General features: G+C 42.6%; 1 protein-coding gene across 1 annotated transcript in view; it reads right to left on the bottom strand.

Moving 5' to 3' along the window:
* LOC311106752 (dynein axonemal heavy chain 8-like) overlaps window positions 1–14,787 on the bottom strand; it is a gene marked incomplete at its 3' end in the record, with an annotated part of 47,804 nt that overhangs the window by 11,768 nt on the left and 21,249 nt on the right. The window contains exons 51-63 of the mRNA XM_084149148.1: window positions 14,448–14,661; window positions 14,232–14,341; window positions 13,109–13,272; window positions 10,072–10,264; window positions 9,695–9,817; window positions 9,415–9,545; window positions 8,812–8,965; window positions 1,856–2,020; window positions 1,402–1,628; window positions 1,104–1,222; window positions 862–965; window positions 543–719; window positions 186–353 (exon numbers count right to left, since the gene is read on the bottom strand). Of these exons, the coding sequence (XP_084005274.1) occupies window positions 186–353; window positions 543–719; window positions 862–965; window positions 1,104–1,222; window positions 1,402–1,628; window positions 1,856–2,020; window positions 8,812–8,965; window positions 9,415–9,545; window positions 9,695–9,817; window positions 10,072–10,264; window positions 13,109–13,272; window positions 14,232–14,341; window positions 14,448–14,661 (2,049 nt within the window). The remainder of the gene's footprint in view (window positions 1–185; window positions 354–542; window positions 720–861; window positions 966–1,103; window positions 1,223–1,401; window positions 1,629–1,855; window positions 2,021–8,811; window positions 8,966–9,414; window positions 9,546–9,694; window positions 9,818–10,071; window positions 10,265–13,108; window positions 13,273–14,231; window positions 14,342–14,447; window positions 14,662–14,787) is intronic.

Below are 14,787 nucleotides of genomic sequence, written 5' to 3'. Positions count from 1 at the left end.
ATTATCTGATGGTTTGATGTGTGTGTGTATAGCGTAAAATCTTGGTAAGAAGAATATCCTTCTCCAAGGACAATATATCTAGGCCTCTTCTATTCTATTTTGTTCTACTATTATTACCAGAGTCATACATAGAGAGATGTAAAGATCTATGAGTCTGGTAGAGACTAGAATGGAGGCTTTCTGACCTTGAGTGCCTCTCCCCAGGAGGGCTTGTGGCAGGGCCTCTCTGGGTCCATGGTGATGGTGTCCAGCTTCTTCTGGAAGAGCAGCACACAGCAGTCCATGATCCTCATGATGAGGTGGGGAGGTTTGGCCAGCTTCCTCACCGTGGCTACGTCAGCCGCTTTAATGGTCTGAGGAGAATATATAACAGGGTTGAGATCATTAGGGCATGTAACAGAAAACATTTCGCAACAGGAAAAGTTGCGGTAGTACCCTCCCTATTTCAGTCCTTTATCTTCCGTTTTGTTGCCTACTGAACATTGCCCAAAATCTATTTCTGTCTTTTTCAAATTTATATTTTCATGTACAGTAAGACTCACATTCAGAGCGGCCTCTGCCTCCGCTAAAGCCGGTTTAGCCGCTTTCAGCTTGACCTCGGCAAAGGCTTTCTCCTTCTCAATGCCCTCCACAATCTTCAGGGCTCTGTCCTTTACAATCTGGACCTCAGCTTTTACGATGGTGGCTGCTTCAGCGCTTACTGTCACCTCTGCCAGCACCTGTACAGACAAGACAACAGATCCCGGATCAGCAGTCAAACTTTACATGAGTGTATTCTGTGAATGGATGTGAAAGGGTGATTCCTACATAAAAATATAATTAAATTCTCTTTCTATGGTTTCTATTTTATTTCCCATTTACCTTGTCTGCTTTGATGGAGGCCAGAGCCAGCTCTTTCTCCTTAACCACCAGGTCTTTGGACAGCTGAGCCACAGACTCGCTAGCCTCCAACAGTTTGGTCAGACCTGCAATACAAAGCATTTACACAAAACCGCAATCTGACAAGAAATCACAACATTTATTTTCTTTACAATATAATAAGCAGTTTGTACGAAGTTCATTATTATGCCTTGGCTAGTAGCCACTCCATTGGATTTCCATACCAACATTCATGCGCTCAGCCAGTGTGTTGATAAAGTTGTAATTTTCACTGTATACCGTCTTGTATCCATTGATGAAAGACAGGTAGGATTTAGGGGTCACATGAGTTCTTCTTCGGAACCTGGGGTGGACAAATTAAAACACACTCGTAGGTTATTCAGACAGGCTTTGGGTATTAGAAATGGACGCCATTTGTTTGACATAACTGTACTATCTGACATGTAAATTCTTGTCATTTATAAATGTAAATGTGGTTTGAAGACTAGATTTGCATGAGAGTTTCCAACTTCAGTCGACTACCTGTCAAAGTAGCTCTCGCAGGTGAAGGACACTTTATCGTGGTATATGCCCATGGTCTGTACCACTGCGGCTTTGACCTCGAGGGAGCATACCATGTGGAAGTCAGAGAGGAAGTACTGGGACACAGCCACTAGAGCCTCGCTGGGCCAGGGAGTGAACCAGTCCATAGTACAGCCTGAGATCAGACCTGGGAACTTCAGGGAGCGTGAGCGGAACTTCTCACCAACCTGTCGGGAAATAAATAGATGGATGAATGAATACGAACGAATATGCACAATAAAGATATGAAAGAATGTAATTTCACTCCACCCACAACGGCTGATGCCAGCAAACCTATCTATGCAACAACTCTGGCAAATACTATTAATGGGACAACTACATAACAAACTCCGGAATTGTTGAGTGACAATATTGGAGGTGGTGTTTTTATGTTTCCGGTATTACTAAATCATACAGGAGAGAAGCAGAGCACCACGTGCAGGTTCTTCCTGGCCCGGGAGATAAAGTAGTCGTACAGGTTGTCGAAGGTGGGCGGGACGCGAGGCAACTCTTTCTTCATCACACCGGTGAGGTTCTGAGTGATCTCGTCCAGCTCGTCACGAGCAAACAGGTTGGACACCTGCACACAACAAGCTAAATACTTAAGAATGACAAATTGGAACTTTTTCTTTCACTAGAGTAGCGTTAGAATAACGTTAGATAACAGAGTAACTTGATCATAGAGGAAAATAATAAAGGAAAATATATTTTAAAAATACATGTATATTTACAGTACCAGTCAAAAGTTTGGACACACCTACTCATTACAGGGTTTTTCTTTATTTGTACTATTTTCTACATTGTAGAATAATAGTGAAGCCATCAAAACGATGAAATAACATATGGAATCATGTAGTAACAAAAAAAAAAAAAAAGGAGTTAAACAAATGAAAATATATTTCATATTTGAGATTCTTCAAAGTAGCCACCCTTTGCCATGATGATAGCTTTGCACACTCTTGGCATTCTCTCAACCAGCTTCATGAGGTAGTCACCTGGAATGCATTTCAATTAACAGGTGTGCCTTCTTAAAAGTGAATTTGTGGAATTTATTTCCTTCTTAATGCGTTTGAGCCAATCAGTTGTGTTGTGACAAGGTAGGGGTGGTATACAGAAGATAGCCCTATTTGGTAAAAGACTAAGTCCATATTATGGCAAGAACAGCTCAAATAAGCAAAGAGAAATTACAGTCCATCATTATTTTAAGACATGAAGGTCAGTCAATCCAGAAAATTAAGAACTTTTAAAGTTTCTTCAAGTGCAGTCGCAAAAACCATCAAGCGCTTTGATGAAACTGGCTCTCATGAGGACCGCCACAGGAAAGGAAGACCCAGAGTTACCTCTGCTGCAGAGGATAAGTTAATTAGAGTTACCAGCCTCAGAGATTGCAGCCCAAATAAATGCTTCACAGAGTTTAAGTAACAGACACATCTCAACATCAACTGTTCAGAGGAGACTGTGTGAATCAGGCCTTCATGGTCGAATTGCTGCAAAGAAACCACTACTAAAGGACACCAATAATAATAAGAGACTTGCTTGGGCCAAGAAACATTAGACTGGTGGAAATCTGTCCTTTGGTCTGATGAGTTAAAATTTGAGATTTTTGGTTCCAACCGGCATGTCTTTGTGAGACGCAGAGTAGGTGAACGGATGATCTCCGCATGTGTGTGGTTCCCACCGTGAAGCATGGAGGAGGTGGTGTGATGGTATGGGGGTGCTTTGCTGGTGACACGGTCTGTGATTTATTTAGAATTCAAGGCACACTTAACCAGCATGGCTACCACAGCATTCTACAGCGATACGCCATCCCATCTGGTTTGCGCTTAGTGGGACTATAATTTGTTTTTCAACAGGACAATGACCCAACACACCTCCAGGCTATGTAAGGGATATTCGACCAAGAAGGAGAGTGATGGAGTGCTGCATCAGATGACCTGGCCTCCACAATCACCCGTCCTCAACCCAATTGAGATGGTTTGGGATGAGTTGGACCGCAGAGTGAAGGAAAAGCAGCCAACAAGTGCTCAGCATATGTGGGAACTCCTTCAAGACTGTTGGAAAAGCATTCCAGGTGAAGCTGGTTGAGAGAATGCCAAGAGGGTGCAAACTGTCATCAAGGCAAAGGGTGCCTACTTTGAAGAATCTAAAATCTGAAATAAATGTTGATTTGTTTAACACTTTTTTGGTTACTACATGATTCCATATGTGTTATTTCATAGTTTTGATGTCTTCACTACTTTTTTTACAATGTAGAAAATAGTAAAAATAAAGAAAAACCCTTGAATGAGTAGGTGTGTCCAAACTTTTGACTGGTACTACATATATACAGCTGTGGAAATAATTATGAGACCACTGCAAAATTATCAGTTTCTCTGGTTTTACTATTTATAGGTATGTGTTTGGGTAAAAATAACATTTTTGTTTTATTCTATAAACTACTGACAACATTTCTCCCAAATTCCAAATAAAAATATTGTAATTTAGAGCATTTATTTGCAGAAAATGACAACTGGTCAAAATAACAAAAAAAGATGCAGTGTTGTCAGACCTCGAATAATGCAAAGAAAATAAGTTCATTTTCATTTTTAAACAACACAATACTAATGTTTTAACTTAGGAAGAGTTCAGAAATCAATATTTGGTGGAATAACCCAGATTTTCAATCACAGCTTTCTTGCATCTTGACATGCTCTCCACCAGTCTTTCACATTGATGTTGGGTGACTTTATGCCACTCCTGGCGCAAAAATTCAAGCAGCTCGGCTTTGTTTGATGGCTTGCGACCATCCTTCTTCCTCTTGATCACATTCCAGAAGTTTTCAATGGGGTTCAGGTCTGGAGATTGGGCTGGCCATGACAGGGTCTTGATCTGGTGGTCCTCCATCCATACCTTGATTGACCTGGCTGTGTGGCATGGCACATTGTCCTGCTGGAAAAACCAATCCTCAGAGTTGGGGAACAATGTCAGAGCAAAAGGAAGCAAGTTTTCTTCCAGGACAACCTTGTACGTGGCTTGATTCATGCGTCCTTCACAAAGACAAATCTGCCCGATTCCAGCCTTGCTGAAGGACCCCCAGATCATCACCAATCCTCCACCAAATTTGACAGTGGGTGCGAGACACTGTGGCTTGTAGGCCTCTCCAGGTCTCCGTCCAACCATTAGACGACCAGGTGTTGGGCAAAGCTGAAAATTGGACTCATCAGAGAAGATGACCATACTCCAGTCCTCTACGGTCCAATCCTTATGGTCTTTTGCAAACCTCAGCCTGGCTCTTCTTTGCTTCTCATTGATGAAGGGCTTTTTTCTAGCTTTGCACGACTTCAGCCCTGCCCCTAGGAGCCTGTTTCGAACCGTCCTCGCTGTGCACTTCACCCCAGCTGCCGTTTGCCATTCTTTTTGTAGGTCACTTGATGTCATCCTACGGTTGTTGAGTGACATTCGAATGAGTTGGCGGTCATCCCGGTCAGTAGAGTCGTTTTAGCCCTCTGCCGGTCTGTAGCTTTGTTGTCCCCAATGTCTGCTGCTTGACCTTGTTCTTATGAACCGCTGTCTTTGAAATTTTAAGGATGGAAGCAACCTGACGCTCACTGTATCCCTCTGCCAGTAAAGCTAGAATTGAACCCTTCTTTTCCTCACTCAAAACTTTCCTTTTCAACTCTTTTGGCATGGTCAATAGTTATTTTTTGATTAATATTACTTTTGAAGTACTATTAGCACAGTTTTTGCCATCCAGCTGGTCCTATTGCAAGAGGATAGTGATGACCACAGCAGTGGTTTTTATACTTTTCCTCGTTAAATAAGATTTGGTTCAGGTGATCACCTAATCAGTACCTAATTCAGTAGAATGAGGTGTGCCTGTGTTGGAATTCAAAAGACACTGGAATGGAAGTAATACATGTATAGATGCTGATTTAAGAACAATTTGCAGTGGTCTCAAATTTTTCCACAGCTGTATATATATATATATATATATATATATACACACACACAGTGAGGGAAAAAAGTATTTGATCCCCTGCTGATTTTGTACGTTTGCCCACTGACAAAGACATGATCAGTCTATAATTTTAATGGTAGGTTTATTTGAACAGTGAGAGACAGAAACACAACAAAAAAATCCAGAAAAAGGCATGTCAAAAATGTTATAAATTGATTTGCATTTTAATGAGGGAAATAAGTATTTGACCCCTCTGCAAAACATGACTTAGTACTTGGTGGCAAAACCCTTGTTGGCAATCACAGAGGTCAGACATTTCTTGTAGTTGGCCACCAGGTTTGCACACATCTCAGGAGGGATTTTGTCCCACTCCTCTTTGCAGATCTTCTCCAAGTCATTAAGGTTTCGAGGCTGACGTTTGGCAACTCGAACCTTCAGCTCCCTCCACATATTTTCTATGGGATTAAGGTCTGGAGACTGGCTAGGCCACTCCAGGACCTTAATGTGCTTCTTCTTGAGCCACTCCTTTGTTGCCTTGGCCGTGTGTTTTGGGTCATTGTTATGCTGGAATACCCATCCACGACCCATTTTCAATGCCCTGGCTGAGGGAAGGAGGTTCTCACCCAAGATTTGACGGTACATGGCCTGTCCATCGTCCCTTTGATGCGGTGAAGTTGTCCTGTCCCCTTAGCAGAAAAACACCCGCAAAGCATGTTTCCACCTCCATGTTTGACGGTGGGGATGGTGTTCTTGGGGTCATAAGCTCCATTCCTCCTCCTCCAAACGCGGCGAGTTGAGGCCAAAGAGCTCGATTTTGGTCTTATCTGACCACAACACTTTCACCCAGTTCTCCTCTGAATCATTCAGATGTTCATTGGCAAACTTCAGACGGGCCTGTATATGTGCTTTCTTGAGCAGGGGGACCTTGCGGGCGCTGCAGGATTTCAGTCCTTCACGGCGTTGTGTGTTACCAATTGTTTTCTTGGTGACTATGGTCCCAGCTGCCTTGAGATCATTGACAAGATCCTCCCGTGTAGTTCTGGGCTGATTCCTCACCGTTGTCATGATCATTGCAACTCCACGAGGTGAGATCTTGCATGGAGCCCCAGGCCAAGGGAGATTGACAGTTATTTTGTGTTTCTTCCATTTGCGAATAATCGCACCAACTGTTGTCACCTTCTCACCAAGCTGCTTGGCGATGGTCTTTTAGCCCATTCCAGCCTTGTGTAGGTCAACAATCTTGTCCCTGACATCATTGGAGAGCTCTTTGGTCTTGGCCATGGTGGAGAGTTTGAAATCTGATTGTTTGATTGCTTCTGTGGACAGGTGTCTTTTATACAGTTAACAAACTGAGATTTGGAGCACTCCCTTTAAGAGTGTGCTCCTAATCTCAGCTCGTTACCTGTATAAAAGACACATGGGAGCCAGAAATCTTTCTGATTGAGAGGGGGTCAAATACTTATTTCCCTCATTAAAATGCAAATCGATTTATAACATTTTTGACATGCGTTTTTCTGAATGTTTTTGTTGTTATTCTGTCTCTTACTGTTCAAATAAACCTACCATTAAAATTATAGACTGATCATTTCTTTGTCAGTGGGCAAACGTACAAAATCAGCAGGGGATCAAATACTTTCCCCCCCTCACTGTGTATATATATATATATATATACAGTCATGGCCAAAATTGTTGGCACCCCTGAAATTTTTCCAGAAAATGAAGTATTTCTTACAGAAAAGTATTGAAATTACACATGTTTTGCTATGCACATGTTTATTTCCTTTGTGTGTATTGGAATAACACAAAAAAAACAGGAAAAAAGCAAATTTGACATAATTTCACACAAAACTCAAAAAATGGGCCGGACAAAATGATTGGCACCCTTAACTTAATATTTAGTTGCACACCCTTTGGAAAAAATAACTGAAATCAGTCGCTTCCTATAACCATCAATAAGCTTCTTACACCTCTCACCCGGAATTTTGGACCACTCTTCTTTTGCAAACTGCTCCAGGTCTCTCATATTGGATGGGTGCCTTTTCCCAACAGCAATTTTAAGATCTCTCCACAGGTGTTCAATGGGATTAAGATCTGGACTCATTGCTGGCCACTTCAGAACTCTCCAGCGCTTTGTTGCCATCCATTTCTGGGTGCTTTTTGAAGTATGTTTGGGGTCATTGTCCTGCTGGAAGACCCATGATCTCGGACGCAAACCCAGCTTTCTGACACTGGGCCCTACATTGCGACCCAAAATCCTTTGGTAATCCTCAGATTTCATGATGCCTTGCACACAGTCAAGGCACCCAGTGCCAGAGGCAGCAAAACAACCCCAAAACATCTTTGAACCTCCACCATATTTGACTGTAGGTACTGTGTTCTTTTCTTTGAAGGCTTCATTACATTTTCGGTAAACAGTAGAACGATGTGCTTTACCAAAAAGCTCTATCTTGGTCTCATCTGTCCATAAGACGTTCTCCCAGAAGGAATTTGGCTTACTCATGTACATTTTGGCAAACTGTAGTCTTGCTTTTTTATGTCTCTGTGTCAGCAGTGGGGTCCTCCTGGGTCTCCTGCCATAGCGTTTCATTTCATTCAAATTTCGACGTATAGTTCGCGCTGACACTGATGCACCCTGAGCCTGCAGGACAGCTTGAATTTCTTTGGAACTTGTTTGGGGCTGCTTATCCACCATCCGGACTATCCTGCGTTGCAACCTTTCATCAATTTTTCTCTTCCGTCCACGTCCAGGGAGATTAGCTACAGTGCCATGGGTTGCAAACTTCTTGATCATGTTGCGCACTGTGGACAAAGGAACATCTAGATCTCTGGAGATGGACTTGTAACCTTGAGATTGTTGATATTTTTCCACAATTTTGGTTCTCAAGTCCTCAGACAGTTCTCTTTTCCTCTTTCTGTTCTCCATGCTTAGTGTGGCACACACAGAAACACAATGCAAAGACTGAGTCAACTTCTCTCCTTTTTATCTGCTTTCAGGTGTGATTTTTAGATTGCCCACACCTGTTACTTGCCCCAGGTGAGTTTAAAGGAGCATCACATGCTTGGAACAAACTTATTTATCCACAATTTTGAAAGGGTGCCAATAACTTTGTCCGGCCCATTTTTTTAGTTTTGTGTGAAATTATGTCAAATTTGCTTTTTTCCTGTTTTTTTTTGTGTTATTCCAATACACACAAAGGAAATAAACATGTGCATAGCAAAACATGTGTAATTTCAATACTTTTCTGTGAGAAATACTTCATTTTCTGGAAAAATTTCAGGGGTGCCAACAATTTTGGCCATGACTGTATATATACACACACAAACAAATATATGGGGGATTGGAAATGATGCAGACAATTACATTGATGGAAGCTACAATCTATCTGCAGTATTAAAGCTGATCTACCCCCTAAAAAGAAAAAGAAATTGATCACCTCCCCAGATGAGAGCACGTTATTGAGGTACTCCAGGAAGGCCTCATCCTTGATCTCGTTGTCTGTGAAGATAAAGGTGATGCCTTTGCCGTCCGCCCCGGCTGTTCTGTACAGGACCTTCAGGTCGTCCATCAGGTTGCTGATGTTGTACGTCCTGGTAGATAGGAAACAGGGGCATTAGCGACCAATTCTCAGCTGGACTCTCATTATCTCCTTAGTATATGGAGCATCAATGAATTACTACTATACTTCAGATAGAAATATAAATACATGTTCAATACAATAAAGCTGGTTTTGAGACTGACTTGCCTAATTTAAATGCTTGCATAACACTAATTGCTGCCCTTACTATACTCCTTTCATCTTTCCAAATCCTTTGCTCACATAGAATTAGGAATATGACCTATGACTCTACTGCCATTCATTCCAATTAGACTGGTTTGGATTTCCTTTACCACAATGACGGCCATTATCATCCTATTCTGGAACTTTGAGGGTTTATGACATAGCCCCTCTAGTAATTTAATAGGATCTCTAGGATCCATTGTTACCTACTTTACCTAACTGTTATTGACCATCCACCACATAACCCCTCATACTTACCTGGTCAGGGTGATCTGGAATATACTGTATCCGGCTATAAAGGAAGCCAGGCGGGTGAGAGACTGTTTTCCTGATCCTCCCACTCCCACTAGCAGCGCGTTGCCACAGTCTGTCCGGATGATACGTGAGATCTGTGGGGGGACCACAGGATAAAGATTCTCACCTTATCTAAAGATGTTGTTACAAGACCTTCTTTTAATTAAACAAAAGTTCGAAACACAGATGACAGAGTAATATTGACTGATTATGAATAACACGGCAGCCAGGATGTTAGCTTAACCTTGATGAGATGAGTCATGGCATCAGTAAAGAACACGAGGTCCAGACTGGCCCCTCTAACATTCTCATTGTACTGGCTCTGATAGATAATCAGCTTCTCACGCAGGAACTCAAAACTGGGCACCTAATGATGAGACATCAGGACACATTACTTTGGTTAAATAGATACACATTTTGCAAATGGATGAAATCTAAACCTTCAGGGATTGCTTCCCAGACACCGATTAAGCCTAGTCCTGGACTGAAAAGCATGCAGGAAGTACTGTATATTTTCAGTCCAGGACTCGGCTTAATCTGTGTCCAGGAATCCAGCCCTTATGTCTAGTTTGGACAACATAAGACTACTGAGTTTAGTGCCAATGTGCCTTGGCTCTTTACCAGTTCGTAAACTTTGGGGGCGTCCAAACAGACGTCGTCTGCCTCGTCTCCCGTGGGCTCGAGAGCCTCTCTCAGGAAGTCCACAAAGTAGGGGTCAGGGTGGAGGTCAGGCACCAGGCTGGGGTCCACATGTTCCTGGATCACCCTGGATATGGCCTTCTCAAACCACACCTTGTCCTCAAAGCAGACAAACCTGCAGCACAGGGACACAATCACCATATGGGCATTGGTTTCATTCTCATGGACTGTCAGTCCTCCATCTATGAATTTGAGAGTGGTTACGTCCAGGGGTGTAGTGCTGCCGTCCGCCACTTCTCACAATATTTACTAAAGTTAGATCAAAACTGAATCAATGTCTCGGTTCATCACATAATAATGAATTAGTATTCAACATAACAGAACCAAATACACTGCTCAAAAAAATAAAGGGAACACTTAAACAACACAATGTAACTCCAAGTCAATCACACTTCTGTGAAATCAAACCGTCCACTTAGGAAGCAACACTGATTGACAATACATTTCACATGCTGTTGTGCAAATGGAATAGACAACAGGTGGAAATTATAGGCAATTAGCAAGACACCCCCAATAAAGGAGTGGTTATGCAGGTGGTGACCACAGACCACTTCTCAGTTCCTATGCTTCCTGTCTGATGTTTTGGTCACTTTTGAATGCTGGCTGCTTTCACTCTAGTGGTAGCATGAGACGGAGTCTACAACCCACACAAGTGGCTCAGATAGTGCAGCTCATCCAGGATGGCACATCAATGCGAGCTGTGGCAAGAAGGTTTGCGGTGTCTGTCAGCGTAGTGTCCAGAGCATGGAGGCGCTACCAGGAGACAGGCCAGTACATCAGGAGACGTGGAGGAGGCCGTAGGAAGGCAACAACCCAGCAGCAGGAACGCTACCTCCGCCTTTGTGCAAGGAGGAGCAGGAGGAGCACTGCCAGAGCCCTGCAAAATGACCTCCAGCAGGCCACAAATGTGCATGTGTCTGCTCAAACGGTCAGAAACAGACTCCATGAGGGTGGTATGAGGGCCCGACGTCCACAGGTGGGGGTTGTGCTTACAGCCCAACACCGCGCAGGACGTTTGGCAAATTCGCCACTGGCGCCCTGTGCTCTTCACAGATGAAAGCAGGTTCACACTGAGCACATGTGACAGACGTGACAGAGTCTGGAGACGCCGTAGAGAACGTTCTGCTGCCTGCAACATCCTCCAGCATGACCGGTTTGGCGGTGGGTCAGTCATGGTGTGGGGTGGCATTTCTTTGGGGGGCCGCACAGCCCTCCATGTGCTCGCCAGAGGTAGCCTGACTGCCATTAGGTACCGAGATGAGATCCTCAGACCCCTTGTGAGACCATATGCTGGTGCGGTTGGCCCTGGGTTCCTCCTAATGCAAGACAATGCTAGACCTCATGTGGCTGGAGTGTGTCAGTAGTTCCTGCAAGAGGAAGGCATTGATGCTATGGACTGGCTCGCCCGTTCCCCAAACCTGAATCCAATTGAGCACATCTGGGACATCATGTCTCGCTCCATCCACCAACGCCACGTTGCACCACAGACTGTCCAGGAGTTGGCGGATGCTTTAGTCCAGGTCTGGGAGGAGATCCCTCAGGAGACCATCCGCCACCTCATCAGGAGCATGCCCAGGCGTTGTAGGGAGGTCATACAGGCACGTGGAGGCCACACACACTACTGAGCCTCATTTTGACTTGTTTTAAGGACATTACATCAAAGTTGGATCAGCCTGTAGTGTGGTTTTCCACTTTAATTTTGAGGGTAACTCCAAATCCAGACCTCCATGGGTTAATAAATTTGATTTCCATTGATAATTTGTGTGATTTTGTTGTCAGCACATTCAACTATGTAAAGAAAAAAGTATTTAATAAGATTATTTCATTCATTCAGATCTAGTATGTGTTATTTTTGTGTTCCCTTAATTTTTTTGAGCAGTGTATAATAGCATAGTATAATGGTACTGCTAGACCAAAACACCACCTAATTTCTTATGAGATTTCTGGATGATTAGCTGAATGGTCAAACATTTTTCTCATGCGGCCAAACTCAACAGCGTACCAATATATACATATATAAAAACAATATCTAAAGAAATCCACTCACACTCACTCCTAGAGTATATTATACAGTATAAGCAATTGGCATGCTGACTGCAGGAATGTCAATTGCATTTTATCAATGTCAATTTGAATGCACAGAGATACCGTGATGAGAACCTGAGGCCCATTGTGAGGCCCATTTGCCTTGATGCAAATCTGTCATCAAGGCAAAGAGTGGCTATTTGGAGAATCTCCCAAAATTATTTTTGATTTGGTTAACACATTTTTGGTTACTACATGATTCTATATGTGTTATTTCATAGTTTTGATGTCTTCACTATTATTCTACAATGTAGAAAATAGTAAAAATAAAGAGAAACCCTTGAATGAGTAGGTGTTCTAAAACTTTTGACCGGTAGTGTATATACAAAACATTATTAAGATCTGATCATTTGAACATGTATTCACATGACTTGATTCATGAAATGTATAAAAAACAGTAACCCCATGCATCCAATGACTAAATATAGTACAATATCAAAAACTCACATTGTAGATTTGTCCATCAGTAAGCTCAGAGAACAAGTGTACCAGAGTATTTTTTTAAATTTCCGTTACGGAGATGAATGGGTTAAAAATAGAAATTTCTTTAGACATTATGTGTAGGTATAGGCAGACATTGCATTTGAAGGGTGCATTTCATGCATATGCTATAATGATATTCAATAGGCTACATCTATTGTACAAACTCAGAGAAATTATGACGTTGTTAACTTGTTCTTTTGTGCTCCGGCAGCTAAGAAAATGGCACTACATCAATGTTTACATAATTTCTCCAGCCCCATCCCTCAGCTTTAGAGGAAACCAAGTGGCAGGACTGCAATTGTGTTGATTTTTTTTTTTATGATTGTGACTTTATCATAACTGTGAATGCAAAGTGTTCATCACAGGGACCCTATTCATTCCAGGTCTGTACCTGTCTGCGATCACCCTGGTGCATTCACACTTGAACAGCGCCAGCAAGGTGGGGATATCATCACACTCATCTGCCTTGATGATGAGCATGCCCTGCCAGATCCTTGACAAGTCTCTCAAGTTGAAGATGTAGTGGAACTTTGAGGGCGTGGGCAGCATTTTCACCTGGGAGGTCATAGTAGTGGTATACATTAACATTTAGGAACGTCTGTGATGTTGTGTTCATGCACTGATCAAATACTAGTCTGGTCCCAGATCTGTTTGTGCTGTACAGCCAATTGACCCTTTGCTAAGCCCCGCCCCAGAATTTTGGCCAACCAATTGCAGCGCTCCATTGGATAGCAACTGTTGCTAACCATGCTCGAGAACCAATCTCTAGTTTCAAACGCATGGAAACCAATAAGGGCAGTTGCAAAAGCAGAGAGTTTATTTAAAAAAATACTGTTTAAATAATTTAACAGTGTACAAGGGCTACTTGCGACTGTGATTCCTGAAATTAGTATTTTTTAAATCCGAAAATATACTTTGTTGCAGTGTTTGCTAGCTGGTTAGCTAGCTCTCACTGACCACTGTAAAACATTTAGCTAACGCTAGCTAGCTATCCAGTTTATATAACTTGTTTTCTCCAAATGTATGTTATCTAGCTAAGTTAGCTATATTATTAATATAACTCATCTGCTGTCAACATCAGGATACATTTGAGAGCACTAATTAACTCCAAAAGTGGTTAGTAGCTTTGACTGCATGCTGATAGTGCATAGTCAGAGCCATCCAGTGGCTAGCCACACTACAAACGTAATTTTACCAGGTTCCCGTGAAGCAATTGTAATGACATTCCAACATACCTGAGAATCTCCTGATTAGCAAGGGGTAGTCTGTTTAATTTCATTGTCTATTAAAAACACAGTTTGAGATCATTTTGAGGGGTTTTCTCCAGGGGTTTGAATGGGGAATTGGGCTTCATGGGAAAATGTTGTCCGAGGTTGCATCAGTAACCAAGGAGGCGTGGCTTAGCGAAGGGCCAATTACTATGGTCTTTAGTATGCCAAACATCACAAACAGATCTGGGACCAGGTTAAATATATTCAGTAAAGCATTAATTCTGATCTTGGGACAGTGCTTACCTTGGTCCACTGCCACAGGATCCTACCAGCGGAAACCAGATATTTCACCATCTCAGAAATCTCAGACTTGAACTCCCTGCATTCGTGGAAGTATCCACAGCCCATGATGCCTGTGGGAATAGAGACACGTAAAGTACTCTGTGTGTGTGTGATATTGCATAACTTGATTGCTGCATCACAGCTAGTCAGTAAGTAATTCAGAGGCGAGTAGCCTACCAAAGATCTTGTCGATGGAGGTGTTGGATGGCAGGGTACAGTTGAACACGGTAAACTGTCTCTTCAGTCTCTGGGGGATGTCGTTCCTGCCTCCCCCAGGGTGAATCATAGCAGCCAGCATCTGCATGTCCACAATGGTGGTGAAGTCTCCTGGTTTGTCCAGACTGTACATGCCAGTCATCTCCATCATCTGACGGACTATCTCGTTGGTGATCTGTGTGTAGAATAAACAAACACAATCAGTTATTTTGCAAATGCAAACCATTGTAAATTCCTGTTGTCACTGTGAATGACTTTATAAGGTGATTACAAATGTTTTCTATTGTGACGCCGCAATTTA

This window comes from Coregonus lavaretus, assembly GCF_964263955.1.
Source record: "Coregonus lavaretus genome assembly, chromosome: 31".
Lineage (NCBI taxonomy): Eukaryota > Metazoa > Chordata > Actinopteri > Salmoniformes > Salmonidae > Coregonus > Coregonus lavaretus.
This window is presented reverse-complemented; position numbering and strand designations above follow the sequence as displayed.